This window comes from Lagenorhynchus albirostris, chromosome 16 (genome assembly GCF_949774975.1).
Source record: "Lagenorhynchus albirostris chromosome 16, mLagAlb1.1, whole genome shotgun sequence".
Taxonomy (NCBI): domain Eukaryota; kingdom Metazoa; phylum Chordata; class Mammalia; order Artiodactyla; family Delphinidae; genus Lagenorhynchus; species Lagenorhynchus albirostris.
The window spans coordinates 77,713,610-77,735,182 of NC_083110.1; the positions used below are offsets into that span (position 1 = coordinate 77,713,610).

At 49.2% G+C, this 21,573-nt stretch overlaps 2 protein-coding genes and 1 long non-coding RNA gene across 18 annotated transcripts in view; 1 reads left to right on the forward strand and 2 right to left on the reverse strand.

Moving 5' to 3' along the window:
• EDRF1 (erythroid differentiation regulatory factor 1) overlaps positions 1–4,191 on the forward strand; it is a 41,716-nt gene extending 37,525 nt beyond the window's left edge. For 5 of the 7 annotated variants that reach the window (XM_060125553.1, XM_060125558.1, XM_060125557.1 and 2 more), the window contains one exon: positions 2,039–3,419. In XM_060125553.1, coding sequence (XP_059981536.1) covers positions 2,039–2,210 — 172 coding nt within the window. In that variant the 3' untranslated portion in view covers positions 2,211–3,419. Of the gene's footprint in view, positions 1–2,038; positions 3,420–3,835 lie in introns of those variants that run through there. The other 2 variants (XR_009535963.1, XM_060125554.1) reach the window with 2 other exon arrangements.
• A 7,314-nt stretch (positions 4,192–11,505) lies between these two features.
• Positions 11,506–14,299, reverse strand: LOC132506824 (uncharacterized). Of its 2 annotated transcripts, XR_009535965.1 has the most exons (4): positions 14,016–14,299; positions 13,569–13,749; positions 12,690–12,883; positions 11,506–12,549 (listed from the first exon to the last, which is right to left on the reverse strand). It is a non-coding gene; the product is annotated as an uncharacterized LOC132506824 (long non-coding RNA). The 2 variants fall into 2 exon arrangements; XR_009535964.1 differs by having other exon boundaries at positions 13,569–14,299.
• Positions 14,300–14,995: 696 nt separating this feature from the next.
• UROS (uroporphyrinogen III synthase) overlaps positions 14,996–21,573 on the reverse strand; it is a 34,739-nt gene continuing 28,161 nt past the window's right edge. For 4 of the 9 annotated variants that reach the window (XM_060126592.1, XM_060126587.1, XM_060126589.1 and 1 more), the window contains 2 exons: positions 21,071–21,169; positions 15,257–15,542 (listed from right to left, as the gene is read on the reverse strand). In XM_060126592.1, the coding sequence (XP_059982575.1) occupies positions 15,408–15,542; positions 21,071–21,169 (234 nt within the window). In that variant the 3' untranslated portion in view covers positions 15,257–15,407. Of the gene's footprint in view, positions 15,543–21,070; positions 21,170–21,573 lie in introns of those variants that run through there. The other 5 variants (XM_060126586.1, XM_060126585.1, XM_060126590.1 and 2 more) reach the window with 4 other exon arrangements.

The window sequence follows — 21,573 nt, forward strand, 5'->3', positions numbered from 1 at the left end:
GGGTGAGGGCAGAGCCCCCTGCGGAACGGGGTCCAAGGGTTCACCCCTGCAGGCCAGAACAGAGTGGCGACCAGCACAGTGATCACTGACAGGTGGACAGACAGCCCAATAATGGTCCTCCAAGGATGTGAGTCTTGGAGCTGCTATTCCACTGCTCTGTCAGGGCTCTGTATGAGCCCTGAGATAAAGAAGTAATATTGAAAATATTTAACATCAGGTAGCAGTCAATCAGCAATCAGACCCAGGTTGTGAACAGGTGGCTGAGCCATCCCAGTGCATTCCCCTGACGAGTGTATGAGGTCCTCTCATAAATATGAATATCACTATTCCCGGAGTTATTTGTTTTGTGGACCTGGGCAGGTTTCATTAACTGTTGATGAGAGTTGCTTAAGGAAGAGAATGATTTGTAGAAATTGGAAGATAAAGATTTAACATTCAGAATTATGATCAGAACAAATCAAAGGGTTTTATATTTACGATCTCAGAAGCCCATCAATTATCCTTAGGCATCAGCTGAAATGACAGTGTGATGTCATTGCCCACAGAGACCAATTCATATTTCAGACAGTGTTTCTAATTGTTAAGTGCTATTGCCTTGATTACTGTCAGATAGGAGTTTAAATGTCTTATAAGGTTATCAGAGGTTTGTGAATGTTAACCTGCCCCCCACAAAAAACCCAAAAAAACCCTAAAACATATCCATCTTAGGCCCGAACTGCAGACAGTGAATACGTTTTGAACGGTCATTTTTACTGTGCTGTGGGTGGTGCTGGGTGGGCGTGGGGTGGAGAGAGGAGATGTGCCTGGTGAAAGTCAGAACGAGCAGGAAGGAGAAAGGGGTCTGTAAGAGGGGGGTGTGGGCGGCCTCCCGTTGGCTGCCAGCCTGGGCCCGTCCGTGGTCAGGCCGGCCGCAGCGCGGAAGAGGTGGGTCCTGTCGAAGAGCAGTAGTGGGGCTGTGAGAGAAGTGGGGCTCCCTACAGCCTGAGCCTTGATCTGTGGCAGAAGGGAGGGTCCAGGCTGCTGGTTTGCTCTCTGACAGGCCTGACCAACAGGCACTAGGGCAAAGGTGGAAGATTTGCATATTGTAGAGTGGAAAGAACATAGCATTTGAAGTCAGAAAACATTTTGACCTTGAACCAAATTATTTAACCCTTCTGGGCTTAGTTTTTACATCATTTAGTTTTTCATTACAAAATAAGGATACCAGTCCTTGCTCTCCCGGGGGGACAGGGTCACGGGCAGATCTCGTGTGCATGTGCGCACTCTCAGCTGTTCTCTGTATGTGTGGCCAGGGCTCTGCATTTATTATATCCGGACTCAAAAAATAAAAAGGATGCTAGAAATGAACTGCCGTGATTACTAGTCTTTTTCAGTAACATAAATATAATCCATTGATCTACCCTACCGGGGAGATATTTTCAAAATAAACTGCAAACTTAAGAAATTTTTGTTAAGACAGTTTTGAAATGGAAATTCCCTCTAGAACTCTCCAGCTGAGGGGCACTCTTCACACAGAAGCTGCACATCATTTCAGCTAGACGAGGGGCAGTGCGTCCGTCTCCGGCAGTGCTCGCTCCAGGGGAGCAGTCCCACAGTCGCTCTAGGTGTGTGCCCAGAAGCTGTACCGCGTGGCTTCTCGCCCTGGCCTGGCCCCACTGTGTTTTCTTCACAGCATGTGTCATCTCACAGTCTGTTCTCTTCACCGTCTCGACATGTCTTCCCCCAGCTCCTCCCTCAGTAGAATGTGGATTCCATGAAGGCAGGGGCTCTGGGTCTGTTTTGTTCATGACCACGAGTAGTTCCTGGTACATAGTAGGTAGTCGAATATTTATAAAAAGAATAATCATTGGCTTTAATTGATGTTTGAAATAAATGTTTAAAAACAGGCCCATAAGCAGTCAATGGAGTCGGCATTAATAGAACACCTGCTTCCACCTGAAAAGTGATGACAGGGCTGCCCGTGTTCAGTTTTTGGATTTCTTTTACAGCTGTTGGTGGGCATCACTCTTTGCTTCATCTCCCTCTCTTTTTAACCCAGTAGTAACCTTGAAGAAGATGTAGTCCTCAAAACCAACAAGCAGATTTACTCCCAGCTTCTAAGAGCTACTGCGAACAAAAACGCATCTCTCCTGGAAAGAACTGATGTTCTCGTCCATTTGCTGGACCAGCTGGCTCGTGGCAGCGGCGGAGACGGTGGTGCTCTTCAGTGACTCCCGCCTGGGGCTGCATCCGCAGAGATGCTGTCAGTGCCTTCTGCACTCGGGGGCTATGTGTCCATTTGGTGCTTCGTTTCATTAAACATGAGGGAAATATCCACTTAAAACAGGCACGGCATGGAAAGAGTTCTCATTTCCCGTGGCAAACAGTCATGGTTGAGTTCTTTGGCTTCCTCATTGGAGGTGCCAACATCAGAATCAGACCTAGAGCTCCCACCTTCGTTTCTCTGAGAAGCATGTGGTACCTCAGTATTAATAGACTTGCTGTGAGGCAGTTAACACTTTTAAATATTTTTGAAGTATGTTAAGCTACATGGGTTTAAGAGATAATTATCTTGGATAAATGTTACTTTGGTCAAGGGAACTTTTATCCAAATGATTTTAGTGGTTCAGGTCAGTTAAAGAAACTTCCTGTACATCCACAGTGTTCCCTTCTCAATTGCACAGAAAAAGCCTGCCCTTTTTAAGCTTCAGTACAGGATTTTTCGAAGACTAGCCATTGCACAGTTCTCTCTTCAGTGCATGTTCTGAACGGATCTGCTTTTCTCTGACTTTGTATGACAGTTGATCAAGAATTGGTACTCTCCCCCCCTTTTTTTTCATTTTAAACTTGAAACTGTGAATAAGGTAAGAAAACTATTTTGAATAAATAAATTATTTATTTAAAATGTCTTTGTAGTTTTCCATTTCACATTCTTCACATTGAGTTTTGATGTGAACTGGTTTAATTAATAAATTTTACAAAGTGAAGATTAAAACATCATTAAAAATAAAATTCTGCCATCCACTAAATTCTCACTAGAATATTATACTTACTACTTGCTGCTATATGGCTCTTGTCCAGTTGCTTAAAACATACTCTCTTTTTCCAGTGCCTACAGCATGCAAGGCTGTCTGTACTTGTCACAGTTAATTGATCTCAGTTTCAAAAGATACCGTAACCTACAGATCCAGCATCCTCTGTCCTGTTGGGTTGATGGTTTGGATTTACGTGCATGATGCCTCTGTAGACAAGAGCTTGCCCCGCCACCAAGTCCACTGGCCTGGCCTGAGTGTGGGAAGACATGCTGCTGCCGACCCGCCTCGGTGCTACGTGCAGATGATTTTCACTGTGCAGCCCCCCTCCACTCACTAGCCACACCCTTCTGAAGAAATATGAACTAGACTAGAAAACTGTCTGGAATAAACTTGTTTTAAGCTGAATTTTTACAGACTCCTTTTTCGTACACTGAGATTTTCAGATGTTTACACTGGTGAGTTGGCAGCTCTCATAGCCCGGCAGAATTATCACTTGCCATTTGTCCACTTCCTTGTAATTATGCAGTTTGCATTGTCCTCGGGACAGATCTGCATCAGCTAATCACTGAAGCATTCAAAGTTTTGCCTAAATTGTAAAGCAGTTGTACGAAATCAACGATGTCTCATATCAGGACAGCTGTCATTCTGTTTCCCCTTGTGGCAAGCGCACACACAGAATAAAACTCTTGTTAGTTAAACCCGGACATGTCCATTGATTATATCTAATTTGGGGGTTAATGAATTCCAAAGGATATTCTACTTAGGCAGAAAGAAGCTGGAGTTCACGGTATTAGAGTCGCTCATCTTACCTCTCTCCTTAGCAAACAGCGTTTCAGTCAAGAGGAAGATGTGCTTTTAAGCAAGAAGATATCAATTCCAGCTCTCTTCATTTGTCAGAGCAATAACATGCAAGTTCCTACAGGGGAAGAAAAGATCCTTTTAAAATGTATTTGTCATTTGCTGATTTTAATTTAAATTAAAGCTTTTTAAAGTGCCTGTGTTTTAGCTGCGTCTTTAGAAGTATGGGGTATTTGTGGCCTGATCGTTGAGAGTTCTTTTTCAGTTTAACTTCAGTGCCCACATTTTGTCCTTATTACATTAATTTTGGGGGGGTTTGTTTATGTTAAGAACAGGTAATGGTGGCCATATAATGTATTATGTAAAGTTAAAGGAGCATGATGGCTAAGATAACTGATACAGGAAAAATAAAGTTATCCAATTAGCTTCAAGAGTCTTATTTTGGTAGTCTAACCCTCGGAACATAAATAAGCTGCCATATAAAGTGTTTCCTGCCTTGAAGAGGGAGGAGCACATTATAGGAATTACAGCGAGCTGGAAAGCTGTTCTGTTCAGGGCCATTTGGGATGCAGGTGTGTATATTCAAACAGAAGAGCACCACGTGAAAGGAGAGAGTGCAAGGGCACTAGGCTGGGATGAGGAGAAGCAGGGTCAGGAGCGACTGGCGGTCGACCTTTGGCCAGAGACACAACTGGGGAACTTCAGTTTCTTTATCTAGAAACGTGCACAGCAGTATCTGTCCTGCCACTGACAAGAGTTGTGAAGAGCAAGAGAGAAATACACATGAAAACCTTTTGTACACTGTCAAGTATTAGAAAAAGATAAATTGTTAGGACAGGGATTTTGGAGTGTAGTTAATTCAAATTCTGTGCTCTTTTCCATTGAATCCCTGAGTTTTTAGTGCAGTAAAATCATTTCCATGCCCTTGGGGTTCAGGGGGTGAGTGGCCTCTCCCGTGATTGGACCCATGGCTATGGCTGCCTTCCTGTCTCTCGGTGAAATTGGGGCCGAGGTGGGTGGAGGGACAGATGGTGGGTGTTGGGAAACACGGCTACAGAGCCCTAGACAGAGTGGAAGGCAGACAGGTATTCCTCAGGATGCTTTTTCTAACCTTTCCTAAAATTTTTGTAAAATTATTTGCTGAGAAATTTGATTTTCCAATCAAGTAATTTAAAAGCTCAAGTAATGCTTTTCCCATTGGGTTTTAAGTTAAGGAGGCATATTTGCTTCAGTTACTAAAAGTCTGGTTTGTTTTCTTTGTAAAAGAAATCGGACTTTTTCTCTTAGAAATCCTCTGGCTCTCCATTTGCCTATTTTTCTCATTACGAGTTCAGGATGCAGGAATCAACGTCACAGACGTCAAGCCACTGCTCTGAGCTAGACTGCTTGGGAAATAAGCCACTTGAAGGCAGCCAGGAATCTGTTGTTTGTCCCTGCTATTGACAACTTTCCAGCACGTGCTGCCTTTGCAGAAGGCGAGCGGTGAGTGCAGGAGTAGTCAGCTGAGTCTACATTGACAGAATGGCTTTGTGGCTCTGTTTCTGGAAAAAACCTTAATAATCTTCATCGGATAAGGGTCAAGGACTTGACTTCTATTCACATCGATGCAAACACTTGCAAAGCAAAGTTAAGACTGGCTTTTCTGGAAGTCATTGATTTTTAGGTTAATTTATAGCAATGAGGTAAGCAAATCTGTGGCTTTGCACCAAATATTTTGGGCTTGAAGTTCTTAATAATTTTCTGTATGATGGGATGATCTGCCATGGCTGTATATATAGGTCTGCAGTAATTGAAAACAGCTTTTAACTAAGAACTTGGTCATCTGACAAATTTCAGTCAAGGATGACAGAAGCAATACCAGGCTGGAAAGCCGCCTATTACGAGGGACCCTTTGAAGAAGTAAATGAACTGCTTTCTTCGGTCATAAAAGGCATCGTCCAGGGACTTGGGATGCCAGGAAATCCTTCTGAAATCAATCTGGGGCAGCTTCTTCCCTGTTCATCTTCTGTCTGGGCCTGGTCCTTGTCACTGTCATATCTCTGGTATTGATTTTCTGAGAGCCAAACAAGTTTTAATGTGTTCTATTACCATTAAGTCACAGGAAATGAGAGAGACAGCTTTCAGTGTGGGCCCCAGCCATCCGTGCTGTTCTCTGATTCCAGGAGAAAGCAGGACTTGCAGCATCCATCCGAGTGGCCTCTGCTCAAAGCAACGACTCCCCAGGCCTTGAATCACCTCTAGATTTAACCCCAGGAGTCGATTTCTCTTTCACATCTTCGCTGCAGCTCCCAGCCCACTGGTGCTCATCAAAAGCAAAAACAAAACAACAAAAACCATGCAGTCTTCTTCACATCGGCATCTTATTTTTCTTCTCCTTCCTTTATGGTCTCAAGATTTTCCTTTTACATGTTAGGGGCCCGTGGATTGTCCCAGATCATTTTCCTATCCTAGTTAATATATCCTCTCTTTTTAAAGAAAAACATCATGATGCTTATTATTGGATTCTTCCTTATTCCAGAGCTTTAGAATCATCTAGTTCCACCACCAGCCCCATTTTTGCAAATGAGGAAACTGGAATAGAGTTGAAGCAATTCACCCCGATTCAGACAGCCTAGGTTGAAGCAGGGATACAGCCCGGGACTCCCAAATTTTACCCAGGTGACTTTACCCACTGTCCTATGAATATTTTGTAATTTTGCTTCGTTTCATTTTAAGATCCAAATGCTAATTTCATGCTCTGAAACAGCGTAGGATTATTTTAAGCGGTCCTTATTTGTTCCTTGCCCTGAGTATCTGGTACATTGTCAGTGTGCAATAGAATAGATCCACTGAGTTAGACACTTTTGAGGTCACAACGCACAAAGCATCACAAGCAGTTACATTCCTTAGCAACCAAATATTCAATATATTTGAAAGGTCTACCACTGAGAAGAGTGTGACATGTCTGGCTAAAGGTATGATTCACTCCAACTGGAATGATTTTTGAATCTAGAGTATTCACAGCAAGTTAAATTTAAGATGTTTTTTAAAGCTCCAAGAATGAAATACAGCTGTAATTATAGAAACCCCCGTGATGACCTAATTCTGTAATTGAGATTCTTTGAGTGTTTCCAATATAAATTCTGGACTTCTTAAGGCACAGAAAGATGTGCTTACAACTCCGAAAGATCCGAACCATCAAAGTCCGCTCTGAGGCCATTTCTTTACGTCACTGAACTAATTCCTCCTCTGTGTGATGTGAAGGAAAAGGACAACCGGATTCATGCACAGGTCTCTTATGGCAACAGTTGTGTGCAAAGTTCTTTCAGCTTGGCTCCGGCCTCAACTCTTTTTGAGCAATTTAAAGATATGTGGTTCTACTACTAGGATTCAGCCCGAGGGAGGGCCCACGACTTATTTCTGGGTGGCCAGAGGAAGGAAAAGCAGCAACCACAAAACTGTGTGTGTGATTAGACTGTGTGCATCTGGTCTGCACAGGTGGCCAGCCTCCGCCCTGGGCACGGACGCCGGGGAAGGCCCCCGGCCGCCTTCTCTGTGTCACCGCAGGCCCCACCTCAGCTTCTGTCTCCCGGCCAAACACTGCCCCTTCCTGCTCAGAAACTGCCACTGATCCTGGTCAGTGAAGTCCCCCCGACCCTGGTGTTCCGTGCACCCAGGCTGGCGGGTCCCTCCAGCCCGGCCTCAGCCGGGGTGAGGGCCCTGCCGCCCCTCCCAGGGCACAGCTGTCTCGCAGCCGCACCTCATTCCTGCTCAGCTCTGAGGCCCTCCTTCTGCTTCCTGAGTCTGTACCCTGGCCTCACCTCCCAAGACACACTGAAGAAAAAGAAAAGCATCTGACCTACCATTATTGTGCCTGAAAACTTAGCAATAACCCTTTAATCTTATCACATTTACCCAGGCAGCATTCACACTTTCAGCTGTGTTCTCATTCTTTATTAAATTTGAAATTAGCTTTTGATCAGAAGCTAAAAACTTTCTGTAAAACAAAAACTAAGAAGATGAAGGGCAGAATAAAATTACGTAAGGTGTCGCGCCGGCATCTTGTACTTCCCATGTGACTCTGATATGCAACATTTACACAGAGCCAGAGAGAGACCCACGCCTGTGCCCGTGAGGTCCACGTTGCTCCCCTCCTGCCCCTGGGCTTCCGTAAGGAGCCCTCGTGTAGCTAAATGAACCCCCTCGTCTAGTGGAACTGGCTTGGCAGGCTCTCCATACCTTGTGATCAGAGAAACATGACCAGAACCAAACTCTAGCTTCTTCTCACCGCACGGTACGTTATCGACGTCAGTATACAGTTCTCAACTATACTGTCAGTTGTATGCTCTCTGTATAACATAGATAACCACACATAGACCTCTGACATATATGTCAATTGTATGTTTTATATATATAGTCATTTATAAAACTATGTATATAGTTATAGGGACTTCCCTGGTGGTCCAGTGGTTAAGACTCTGTGCTTCCAGTGCAGGGAGCATGGGTTCAATCCCTGGTCAGGGAACTAAGATCCCGCATGCCATGTGGCACAGCCAAAACAAACAAACAAAAAAACCAAACAAAAATTATGTATCAATATATAGTTATATATATCAACTATATGTCAGCTATATTTATCAATTTACTTAATCAGATCAATATATGTCAGTGAACACAGATCTGAGTTGTGATAAGTGGCTACATAGTGTCCACCATGTGGCCATAACTCTTGGGTCTAAGGACACTGACTCCCCACCACGTGGCAGGGTTTTTCTTCCATCTTTTTATCAAAATCTCAAACTATGTTTTGATTAGAAGACAAACTCTAAATATTTTCTCTGAGGGAAACCAGAACCTGCAAAGCTGCAAGACTTAGAACAAAATGATGCACAAATTTCATCCGGACATTCTGCACTTCCTGGGAGGCGGAAATCAACCTAAATGCAGGACAGAACTGAGAAGTCTGTGATTGGGAGCTGGTGTTCTGAAGGCTGACATCTAGACATTCTGCATTTCCTGGGAGGCGGAAATCAACCTAAATGCAGGACAGAACTGAGAAGTCTGTGATTGGGAGCTGGTGTTCTGAAGGCTGATGTCACACAGCCTGCGTCCCGACGGGTCTCAAAGCCCCAGAACCTGCCTGTCCCTCCCTCGAGCTCTGGCGGAAGACGGCACATCTGGAAGTCAGGTCTCCCTCTAGATGACAATGAGATCCTTCTTAGGATCATAGGAGCAGGGGATTTATTACTGAAGGGTCTTGTTCCCTACAATTCATTTTATTTTAAATTTATTTTTATTTGGTTTCATGCAGCTCAGGACGCCTGGACTCAGGGAGGTGTTGCTTACCATTCCAATCGTTGGCTTTTCTCAGGGAGTTACTTCTTTCCTCTCCAGTGATTACCAAGCCTTTGAAGGGACTGGCTTCTCAAGGTTCAGGGTATTTGATTAACCAAATTGCTTATTCCAGGTAAACTGGATTTTGAGGAAATCAGTTGGATTTCAGAAGAAAAATAGCTGAGGGAGGCGTGTGACCGTACGATAAAGAGAGAATAAGGGAGAGGGGCTCCTGGCGAAGGTGGCTCCTGGTCTGTCTGTGCAGGACACTCTCCACCTCGGAGCCGGGGGAAGGGTTTGGCAGGGAGCTTCTAGAATTTCCTTAAATACTAAGATGGCATGACCTACTTGTCATTGGGAGAACTGACATTTTTTTCCCCTAAAACACATATCATTTACAAAGTGGGTTTGCACATTCTCGGCATTGCACACACAACATTTTTGAAAAAAAAGACATTCCCTTAGTTATTCCCACAGGAGATTTTTAAGCCTGACTCTGAAAGTGAACATGACTCTGAAAGTGAACATATCTCTGAAAGTGATGGAGGCCCAGGGTCTGGGAGCGAAGTCACTGGCTCAAATGTAGGTCTGTCTGATTTGCAACTGCGCGTTACTGCCTGTGAGAGGGGGAGAAAGAGTCCTCCCACCATGTGTCCTTCTGACTTCCTTCTCTCTAGACTTCGCATTTCAGTCCCTTTTCATCCACAAATAAACCCTTTACCCATCCGGGAGCAGCTTAGGAAGATGTATCCACGTTTTACACGCAGAAGGCTCTGTGGTTTGGGCTCACGCTCCCTCCACTGAAGGAGGCATGTTGAGGTTGCTAAGTGGCTGGGGCACGGTGAGGGCACATTCACTGCCCCCAGCGCTTCTCTGCCCGGGTGTGTGCTTGACATCAGGATGATAACTGAGAGGCCTGACTTCAAGATTATTGTCACCACGGCCGGAGGCTTACTGATCGTTGCAAGCCTGCTGATGTGCTGTGTCATCTGTCTTAGCTGCAGAGTGACTAGGGCACTGAAGTGAGCAACGAGGGTAAGAGTGGCTAACAGCCCCCCCAAAGGGGATCCTGGGGCTCTGTGCTGAGCGGGGTCATCCCTTGCCCCGTGGCCGCACCCCGGGTGAGGTCAGGAACAGCGGGAGAGTTTGAGACGACAGAGGCAGTGCGTGTAGAATCCTGGTTTCTTCCCCTTCTGGTTTGGGGCTGTGAGCTCACAAGTAGAATGTTCTCAGCCGGGTGGCTCTGTCCTGCTTTGCTGTCACTTGGCCTCATTGAGTTTACCCTCAGCTGGCTAATTCCACAGCACTGCAGACTGAAGACTGTGTGAATGAGTCTCTGCCTCTGTTCACCCAGAGGACGGGCCGAGCTGACCTCCTCTTGCCTGAGTTGGGGAGCTCTCGGGGTGTCCTCGGGGACGGGGAGGGGGGCCTACAGGACTGGGGAAGCTGAGCTGTGTGGAGCTCCTGGCTGACCTGGCCGTGGGGTGCAGGTCAACATCGTTAACTTGCAGCTCTTTCCAAAATGTTTTCACTTTATCTGGCGCCGAGGAGCAATTTTCCAGGAGGTAAAGTGAACGTTTCCAGTTTGGGGAAGTTAAACCTGTGAGGGAGGTGGGACCCCAGGAGCCCAGTCTGGCGGCCTGCGTGCTGCCTGCCCTTCTCGCCCGCACCTCCTGCCCGGAGCTGGCGCACACCAGGCACTGATGGTCAGACCGGTCAGCCCTGGTGCCACGTCCCTTCTCATTTATAAAATGTTTGGGGAGGAAAGGATTGGGTCAGGATTCGGGAGAGGGGCAGAGAGGTATGATCGAGGGCTGAAGTCACATGACACCATTGCCCAGCCAAGAACCTCTGACAATTGTAAGAAATGGATTTAAGGAAAAAAAAAAGAAATCTAATTTTTAAAATAAAATCTCTGAAGGAAAATATGACAATCAATGACACTGACACAAAAGGCAGGCGACTCAGTTTCGAAGACGGCCATCCTGGGACCCCACTGTCAGGCTCCTGGCGACAGAGCCTCGGAGAGTGACGCCGTGGACCGCCCCCATCTCCCGGCCACAGTCCTGCCGAGTGAAGTACAGACCAGCTCTGCTGAGCTCAGCTGCCTCCCGACTTTGTCCCTTCACAGTGTTTGCAGCCCCTCGAGGGCAGGAGCCCTGCTGTCTCTGACCCCCAGGTTCCCAGCACGTGGCCCAGACTCATTAGGTGTCAGAGGTCGTGACCCGACGTCACCTTTGCACCGGATAAACCTCTCAGACACAGCAGTAAATCCTGAATGGCATTATTTGGCTTATTGTTAAGAATATGTTACACATTAGAATTTTTAGTAAAATGATTTCCTGCTAGTTTATTTTCTAAAAAAACCATATACATCGCAATGTTTTTATTTTACCTTCCATTCACAATTAACATAATTGCATCAACATTTAACCTAATAGTTGGCACGGAGCCATTATTTTAACTCGTTAGGTGAGTTATTACATGTAACTAATGAGTTAAAGCATCTAAAACTTGGAACAGCGCCCGAGAACTCATCCCATAATTATGAGCTCAGCTCTAAGGTCCAAAGGGAACACCTTCAACTCACTGCTGACCACCCCAGGCCCGAGGCCCAGCACTGGTTCGGCGCGCAGATTCCCGCACGATGCTTTACTCTCTTCCCAAAGGTCTTCCTGCACCAACACTCCGCGGCACCGGCTGGGGTGGGCGCACAAGAGCCCACGTAAGGAGCGAACGCAGAATATGGCGAACCCTCTACAGCACCTCTGTTCAGTGTCTGCTCCCTGATCTGTCCTCTCCCACCTCATGTTCTGTCCCTTCTGATCTTCAGGAAGGACACAGGAAACTTGGGGCTGGGGGCTCTATCAGGGTCGTGTGGGACTCGTGCCTCATGCCGGCTCCACAACCTCAAAGCTAACCCTTCCCAGGCTGGACCTGTGCCTGTCGAGCTCCTGTCCTGAGGTTGCCATTCACTCTCTCCTACCAGCCCACAGACAACGAACCAGCAAAACTCTCGGCCTTAGGAGGAACTGTCAGCCTCTGGGAAGGGGTGAGCAGAACCACGTGTGGCCTCTCTGGGTTTAACTTTCCGGAGCTGAACGTTACTGAGACGCTGCCTTCTGCCGTCCCCAGTATCTGCAGAACCAGGGGTCCTTCCCCAGTCACTTTAAAACTCACGTTTGCCTACCAGCCCTCACGTTCTAAACTGCTAACAGGAGCCCCCCAGCCCAGCTGCCAAAGCCCAGGTTCCCCACTCACAGCGACGGCCAGGAAACCTGCACCCTCGATGCCCGGCTCACCTCCCTCTGATGGACTGAGTCGGCAGCAACCCTTCCAAATCCCAAACTGACCTCCATCTTTCCAAATCTGCCCCGCCTCTCCTTAAACCCTGGTCACCTCCTCTCCAAAAGGTCACTTCAGGCTGCCATGCGGATGAAAGACATTTAGCAAATCCTTGTCGCCTGTGCCCAGCCCCGCTCTCACCCTCCCTGGGCCGCCTCCCGCCCCTGCCCCCGTGGGGTGATGCGGCCCCTCTTCTGCAGCCCACGCACCCCTTCTCACCTTTGTCTCCCCGCCCGCCTCCACCCGGGTTTCTCGTCTCCTCCTCCGCTGCCCGGCGCCTGTTTCGTACTTCTCCAGCTTCTAGACTCGCCCGGGGACTGCCCCCTGGCCAGGTGCGATGGTTTTCAAACCATCTGGTTGCAGATGGGAACCACCTGGAGGGCTTCTGAAACGCCTGCTGCTTGGGCTTTGCCCTAGGAAACAATTAAGTAGGATGGGGGTGGGCGAAGCAACTCCCTTTGCAGAAGCACGTCACGTGGTTCTCATGTGCAGCCTGAGGAGTGGTCTAACCTATTTCACTTTGATAATACAGAGAAAAACGTGTGTATAACGCAGCACTCTCCAAATTATTTTACGCAATCCTCCGGGACAAATGGCCTCCCTGTGCGACCACGATCGGTTATAGGACACACCCGTGGCCCCACAAGTTCCCTCTGGCCTGCACCCTGCATCCCCCTGGTCTGTGTCGGGCCGGCACTGCACTGCACACAAGCACTCCCCCCAGTCGGCTAACCCAGTCAGTCCTTCTGTGGAGCTCTCATCCCCACGAGGTCCCCGTTCCATTTCTGATTGGTCTGTGGCTCATCCCAACTGGGACCACAAGCTCAGACTAGCAACGCTGCAGGTCTTCCTATTCCCTTCCTACAGGGTTCACCACCTTGCACTGAAAAAACCCTGGTTTTCTCCTCCTGCCCGAATCTAGGGTCCCAGCAGTGGGTGCACAGGGGTGAGGGGCATCTCTAGGCCACGAGGCCACTCCCACTGGTCTGGCCCAAAGGGCGGGTTTTCAAGAATAAACGCTTCTCGATTTGTCGTCTGACTCAGGTCAAATTCCAGAGCCCTGAAATGGTTGTTTGTAACCATTTTGTCCAATTCTACCTTTGCTTTCGACTGGAGAGGATGAGCCTCCCCCTCCCGGCCCTCGGTCCTGCACATATTCAGTGATACGGTGAGGCACGCATGGGGCTCCGCCCGAGGTCAGAACAGATTCCCTCTGCTTCCTGCGCCAGCCACACCCCTGGTCTCAGAGGGTTCTGAGGCCACGGCACTGGCTTCAATCCTTGAGAATAATGGAAAGAAAAGGAAACAATTACAAAGGAAAGGAAAACTATGTTCATTGCACTTAGTAAAGTAACAAAGCAGACTCCCGTGGTTCAGCATTGTTAAAAGGATTTTTATACATAGCTTTATAATTTTCAGTTCTGCTCATAATGCTAAAGGTTTGTGCTTGCAACTCTGCCTCAGCCAAAAGTACAGAAACCACCGTTTCTATAGCAACTTGACTTTGCCCTGACCCCCAAGCACGTGATCAGGGGACCGGCTCACCCAGTCTGGGCATCATCGACCCCAAAGGACAGTCTTTTATGGGACCCGGCAGGCTGGGCTCTGGGCCCTGGGACCCTTTGCTGCAGTGCTTGCACCTGGACAAACGTCTCCTTGAGCAACAAAATACAAAGAAACTATAAGGGACTAAAAATAACTGTGTGCATGTGCCGTTGGGGCAAATTCTGGGCAACGAGATACAAAAAGACCCCCAAAACCCAACTGCCACTTCTGAAGAGCCGGGAGCAAAAACAGGGTACTGTGCATGCCCCCTGCACTCAGCACCACCAAAGTGGTGGGCAGACCACCTAAGGCAGCCCTGCAGCCCGACCCCTGACACACCCCTCCCCTGCCCCCACGTCAGGAACAGACGGCCGCCCCCCCGAGCTAATGTCCATCTGACGTGAGGTGGTGTATGAACGTCACCGGTCCTGGTCTACGTGCTGAGTCCACAAACCCCTTCTAAATTCATCCTGGTTCTGTCACTCACTAGCTGTCACTTAACTTCTTGAGTCTCCTCTTCTTCACCAGAGAAATGGGAATACTAGTGACATCTACTCCCGAGGGCTGTTAACGGGAATGGACATCAGAGAGGCAAAGCCCCTGCACGGGGCTGGAGTCGCTCAATAGAAAACGCCTTCCAACGGGACCCGCCATGCGCGGGGAGCCCAGGGATCTTTCCTACCACAAGCTCACGTGACTGACAGACAGACACGGGTTTCATTCAACCCAGCTCAGAAGCCAGGCCAAGCTTATAAAAATGGGAATAAAGTTCGGGGACGGATTCCCGAAACCTCCCTGCAGGCCCTGCATCTGCACGGGAGCCCCTCGAAGTACGGGAGCCCCCTCGCCAGCCTCTGCGAAGCCCGGCGGACTGATGCGGTTTTTCTGTCTCTGAAGGAAAGAAAGCCTCTCTGTATTCGAATTACAGTTGTCCACAAAGCAGGAATTTCGAGGTCCTTCTGTAAGATGAATAAAACTCCTTCACACACAGCAAACTTTATTATTCATACCAGGTTTGTCAGTTCTCAGAACGCGGGCGCCAAACACAGCTTTGCACTGAAACCACAGACAGCAAGTAACAAGGCACAGTCAGCAGGAGGGGCCAGGGCACTTTATTTGATTTCCTTCTGCTGCCACAGGAGCCGCGTGCGCCGGCCGGGGGTCCGAGCTGGACTCCACGAAGGGACGTCAGGCGCACGTGGGCCTGACGCGGCCCCGGGTCCCGGCCCAGCCTCGGTGTTGGCGGGGGCTCCCCCGGGCGCGAGGCAGAAGTGTGAGGGGGCGGTTTCCCAGGAGCCCCTGCCCGATGCCCGGCTCCACCGGGACGCAGTAGCACCTGGTCCTGGGCCCACAGGGGCAGCTCCGCCCAGGGAGGGCGCTGGGGCCTCTGACTCAGCATCCATGGGACTGGAGCGCCGTCCTGATGCCCGCAGCCAGGGCTTGCGGCGTGGGGCTCTCTGCGGTGCAGCTCACGGGCAGGCCCTGCGCAGCCAGGGCGTGGGCTGTGGTGGGCCCAATGGCCACGAACTGCAGGGAGAAGACAGAGGGGCCTCAGTGCACCCGCAGGGGGCGACGGGATCAGGGCCTGTTGCCTCCTGTCTGTTAGGACATCGCTCCTCACGTGAGAGGTTATAAATGAGATGACACCTCCTGATGTGAACCCAGCTCTACCGCCTGCAAAAAGCCTCCGTCTCTTGACAGCCTCACCATCGGCCTGAGCGAGCTCTCGCTAGCCCTGCGGCCCGGGCTTGGTGGGGCGGGGGGGGGGGGGGGGGGGGGGGGGCGGGCGGGCGCGGGCAGGAGAGGCCTGGAATCAATCAGCGCCTGCCACGGGCGGGGCCGGGTGGAGCACTGAACACAGTCTGAAAGGGGCTCTGCGTGCAGCATGGGGGGTGGCTGGGCCCTAGGAAAGCAGAGCGGTCAGGACCAGGGCCCGGAGCCAGAGGGTCGGGTTCACATCGCAGCTCCACAGGACAGTGGCCTCAGCAAGTGACCTGCCCTCTCTGGGCCTCCGTCCCCTCCTCCGTGAAGCAGAAAGGTTAAGAGGTTTCCTCCTCAGGCTGCTCTGAGGATTAGCTGAGCAATGCGTGTAACCACCCGCATGGCCCCGTGCCTGGCACAGACAAACGCCCAGTGACCGTCAGCGGCTGCTACCTGTAGGACCATCGTTATCCCAGATTAGAAGCTCCAACGGCCTGGGCCTCGTCAGCAGGACGCCCCTCTCCAGACAAGCTCGTGTCTGAAGGTCCCATCCAGAGCCTCACTTTGTGCTGAACAGGATTTTTCGTTGTGACTCTGGCCCTCGCTAGCTGTCATTACAAATCACTTAGCCTTTTTGATCCTCGGTTTCCTCATCTGTGAAAGGGGCACAATTACCCTGCCTCTCAGTTGCCAGTGCAGGGGTGAACTGAGAAGATCGACAGCTTCTGGCAGAGAACGTGCTCATCCCCACGCCCCTCTGGACTAACACCGTGGACATGGACCCGCCTGGGAGTGGTCTGTGAAGGTGAGCCCCCCGACAATGGCAGCCCCTGCCCAGCACCCCCCTCCCCCCCTCCCCAGGCAGGCTGGCGGTAGTGTGAACAAGATACCGCCCTTGCACAACCTCAGGACGCTGTGGCCTGACACTCCTCCCCAGCGCGTGTGGGAATGAGGGGAAGGAGGCTGCTGTCTCACAGAAGCTCGGGCTCCTGTAGCTCCCACGCTCCCCCCCATGAAGCAGCCACCCCTCAAGAAACTCCCTGAGGAAAAAAAATGAAGCTGGACCCCTACCTCACATCATAAACAAAAATTAACTCCAAATGGATCAAAGACCTAAATGTAAGAGCTAAAACCATAAAACTAGAAGAAAACATAGGAGTGAATCTTCAATGACCTTGCATTAGGCAATGTTTTCTTAGATACATGATGAAAAGCACAAATAATAAAATAAAAACTAGATAAAGAAAACTTTTGTGCTTCAAAGAACACCGTTAAAAAAGTGAAACGACAACTCACAGAATGGGAGAACGTTTCTGCAAATCACATATCTGATTAAGGGACTTGTATCCAGAAAAAAAGAACTCTTACAACTGAACAAAAAGGCAACCGAGTTTAAAAGTGGCAAGGATGTAAGTAGACATTTCTCTAAAGAAGATATAAAAATGGCCAACAGCACATGAAAAGATGCTCAACATCACTGGCCATTAGGGGAATCCAAACCAAAACCACAAGAAACTCCTTCTGGTAAATTCATAGAATGGACTGCTACCTGGCAATACAGAGGAAGGAAGTACTGACACATGACGGTATGGGTAAATCCTGAAACCATTATGCCAACTGAAAAAAGCCAGTCTCAAAAGGCTATATACGGTATGATTCCATTTATATGAAAAGTCCAGAATAGGCAGATCTGCAGAGACAGAGATTGGATTAGTGGTTGCTAGGGGGCTGGGGAGTGACTCTAATGGATATGCAGTTTCTTTCGTGGCTCTGAAATGTTCTGCACCGAGAGGGTGATGGTGGCGCGCCTCTGTGAATTTACAAAAAACCACTGAATTGTACACTTTAAAAGGGTACATATGTAATTCATAAAAAGTGAGTTTTATCGTATGTGAATTATATCTCAATAAAGCTATTTTTTAGGGAATTCCCTGGTGGTCCAGTGGTTAGGACTCTGCGCTCCCACTGCTGAGGGCCCAGGTTCGCCCCCTGGTTGGGGAACTAAAATCCCACAAAGCCCTGCAGCACGGCCAAAAAAAAAAGGCTGTGTTTTTAAAAAAGAAACATTAAAAAAGAAAGAAAGGTGGTCTTTTCTCCCTTGTATATTCTTGCCTCCTTTATCAAAGATAAGGTGACCATATGTGCGTGGGTTTATCTCTGGGCTTTCTATCCTGTTCCGTTGATCGATAGTTCTGTTTTTGTGCCAGGACCATACTGTCGTGATGACTGTAGCTGGACAGCTGCATGTAAAAGAATGAAATTAGAACACTCCCTAACACCACACACAAATATAAACTCAAAATGGATTAAAGACCTAAATGTAAGGCCAGACACCATCAAACTCTTAGAGGAAAACATAGGCAGAACACTGTTATCACATAAATCACAGCAAGATCCTTTTTGACCCACCTCCTAGAGAAATGGAAATAAAAACAAAAATAAACAAATGGGACCTAATGAAACTTAAAAGCTTTTGCACAGCAAAGGAAACCATAAACAAGACGAAAAGACAACCCTCAGAATGGGAGAAAATATTTGCAAATTAAGCAACTGACAAAGGATTACTCTCCAAAATTTATAAGCAGCTCATGCAGCTCAATATCAAAAACACAAACCACCCAATCCAAAAATGGGCAGAAGACCTAAATAGACATTTCTCCAAAGGAGAGATACAGATTGCCAACAAACACACGAAAGGATGCTCAACGTCACTAATCATTAGAGAAACGCAGATCAAAACTACAATGAGGTATCACCTCATACCAGTCAGAATGGCCATCATCAAAAAATCTACAAACAATAAATGCTGGAGAGGGTGTGGAGAAAAGGGAACCCTCTTGCACTGTTGGTGGGAATGTAAACTGATACAGCCACTATGGAGAACAGTAGGGAAGTTCCTTAAAAAACTAAAAATAGAATTACCATATGACCCAGCAATCCCACTACTGGGCATATACCCTGAAAAAACCATAATTCAAAAAGAGTCATGTACCACAGTGTTCACTGCAGCTCTAATTACAATAGCCAGGACATGGAAGCAACCTAAGTGTCCATCAACAGATGAATGGATAAAGAAGATGTGGCACATATATACAATGGAATATTAGTCAGCCATAAAAAGAAACGAAATTGAGTTATTTGTAGTGAGGTGGATGGACCTAGAGTCTGTCATACAGAGTGAAGTCAGAAAGAGAAAAACAAATACCATATGCTACCACATATATATGGAATCTAAAAAAAAAAAAAGGTTCTGAAGAACCTAGGGGCAGGACAGGAATAAAGATGCAGATGTAGAGAATGGACTTGAGGACACAGGGAGGGGGAAGGGTAAGCTGGGACAAAGTGAGAGAGAGGCATGGACATATATACACTACCAAATGTAAAACAGATAGCTAGTGGGAAGCAGCCGCATAGCATGGGGAGATCAGCTTGGTGCTCTGTGACCATCTAGAGGGGTGGGATAGGGAGGGTGGGAGGGAGGGAGATGCAAGAGGGAGAAGATATGGGGACATATGTATATATAGGTGATTCACTTTGTTATACAGCAGAAACTAACACAACAATGTAAAGCAATTATACTCCAATAAAGATGTTTAAAAAAAAAAGGAAAGAAAGAAAGAAAGAAAGGAAAGAAAGAAGGGAAGGGAAGGGAAGGGAAGGGAAGGGAGGGGAGGGGAGGGGAGGGGAGGGGAAAGGGGGGAGGGGAGGGGAGGGGAGGGGAAAGGGGAGGGGAGGGGAAAGGGGGAGGGGAGGGGAGGGGAAAGGGGGGAGGGGAGGGGAAAGGGGGGAGGGGAGGGGAAAGGGGGAGGGGAGGGGAAAGGGGGGAGGGGAGGGGAAAGGGGGGAGGGGAGGGGAAAGGGGGAGGGGAGGGGAAAGGGGGAGGGGAGGGGAAAGGGGGGAGGGGAGGGGAAAGGGGGGAGGGGAGGGGAAAGGGGGAGGGGAGGGGAAAGGGGGGAGGGGAGGGGAGGGGAGGGAGGGGAGGGAGGGGAGGGGAGGGAGGGGAGGGAGGGGAGGGGAGGGAGGGGAGGGGAGGGGAAAGGGGGGAGGGGAGGGGAAAGGGGGAGGGGAGGGGAAAGGGGGAGGGGAGGGGAAAGGGGGGAGGGGAGGGGGAAGGGGGAGGGGAGGGGGAAGGGGGGAGGGGAGGGGAGGGGAGGGAAGGAAGAAAGAAGGAAGGAAGGAAGGAGGAAAGAAACTCCCTGAGATTGGGAACCAGCAAACAGCAGACATAATTTCAGGAGAAGCAGCTTGGTCACAAAATGACTTTTCCCCGTGAGCCTTTTATTCCCTCTGAAATCGTCTGGTCACAGGAGAGAGGGCGTCTAGAGAGCTCCGCTCTCGGACTCACCACCACGGGCCTGGTTGGGCCCATGCAGCCTGCCTGCAGGGCTGGACCCGGGCTGCAGACAGTGTCCCTGAGAAATGCCCCCGACAGCTCAGTGCTGATGCCCGTGCTCCATCCTTGGGCACTGACCGGAGTGGGCGTGCCAGCCGGGGTGGAGGGAGGGGCCGGCAGTGTGTATGCTACTGAGACAGTCCTGACCCCCCCAGGGGTGCTGTGAGCTGCACCTGTCATGAAAGGTAAGGGCCTTCACTCCTGGCTGTGTGAGTGCCCGCAATGCTAGCGGCCTGTCCTGGGCACTCCCAGTCATACCCACGCCCCCTCCTCAGTCCCCCTTGAGCCCTTTAAGAACATCCCCATCACAGGCACCACAGCGCTGTGACTACTTGTAGACTCCTAACAAACAGTCCCTAAAGGTGCGAATGGAAATCCTTTGAATTAAAAGACGTGAAAAGGGGAATCACTTTTAGAACAATTTCAAGACGGTTAGATGGGGAAAAAGGGAAAGGATGCTAATACCTGTGCCAGGCCCTGAGCTAAGGACTTTGCCTGAATTCTTCCATCTAATCCTGAGAATAACCTATCAGGGAAGACCATACACATGTCTATAAAAGCCACAAAGGGATAATTATCCTCATGCTACAAATGAGGAGACAGGCTCAGAGAGGTTAAGCCACTAGTCCAAGAGCACCAGCCAGGAAGTGGCACTGCTGAGCTGCAAGCGGGGCCTGGGACTCCTAAAGCCCGGCCTTTTTTTTTTTTTTGGCCATTCCGTGCAGCATGTGGAACTTCCCGGACCAGGGATGGAACCCGAGCCCTCTGCAATGGAAGTGCAGAGTGTTAACCAGTGGACCACCAGGGTAGTCCAGCCCTGCCTTTTCTACAGAGCTTCTATCAGGGTGTCTGTGAGGTCAGGAGTGCTTTGACTTCACATGGAAACTCTAGGCTAGTTAGTAAAAGTTAAAAAAAAAAAAAAAGCATCTGAAAAAGATCAAAAGCCCACTGAATACCTCACCTTAATCTGGTCAATGTTGTCACCAGATAACTCTTGAATATGCTTGAGACTGTGTGTCAGGCCAGAGGGACTGAAAAACGTGATGCTGGCGGGAATGCCCTGCAGGCAGAGAGAACAAGGTCAATCCCTTGCCTTGGGGCCGAGCAAAGAGATGCTCCTCTACCCGGCACCATCAGCCCCCAGAGCCGCAGGAAGCAGCCCCAGGCAGCCCAGGTACATTCACAGCAGCAGGGTCCCCACTGATGCTGGCGTTCTGGGCTCCACGGAGGCGGAGTTCAGGTCGGGAACTGTTTAGAGAGGGGTGCGATGGGAGAGGCTGGGTGCTGTTCCTTGGTCGCTCTGCAGGCCCCCAGATCAGAGGACACAGGCGCCGTGGACCCAGCGCCCAGGAGAGTGGACAATGCCTCTAGGTTGTGTGGCCAAAGCGTGCTGACAAGTAAGGCAGCAGCCCGGCTCCCCATCAATGCCCCATCCCTTCCGGAAATGCAGCAGACAGCAGACGG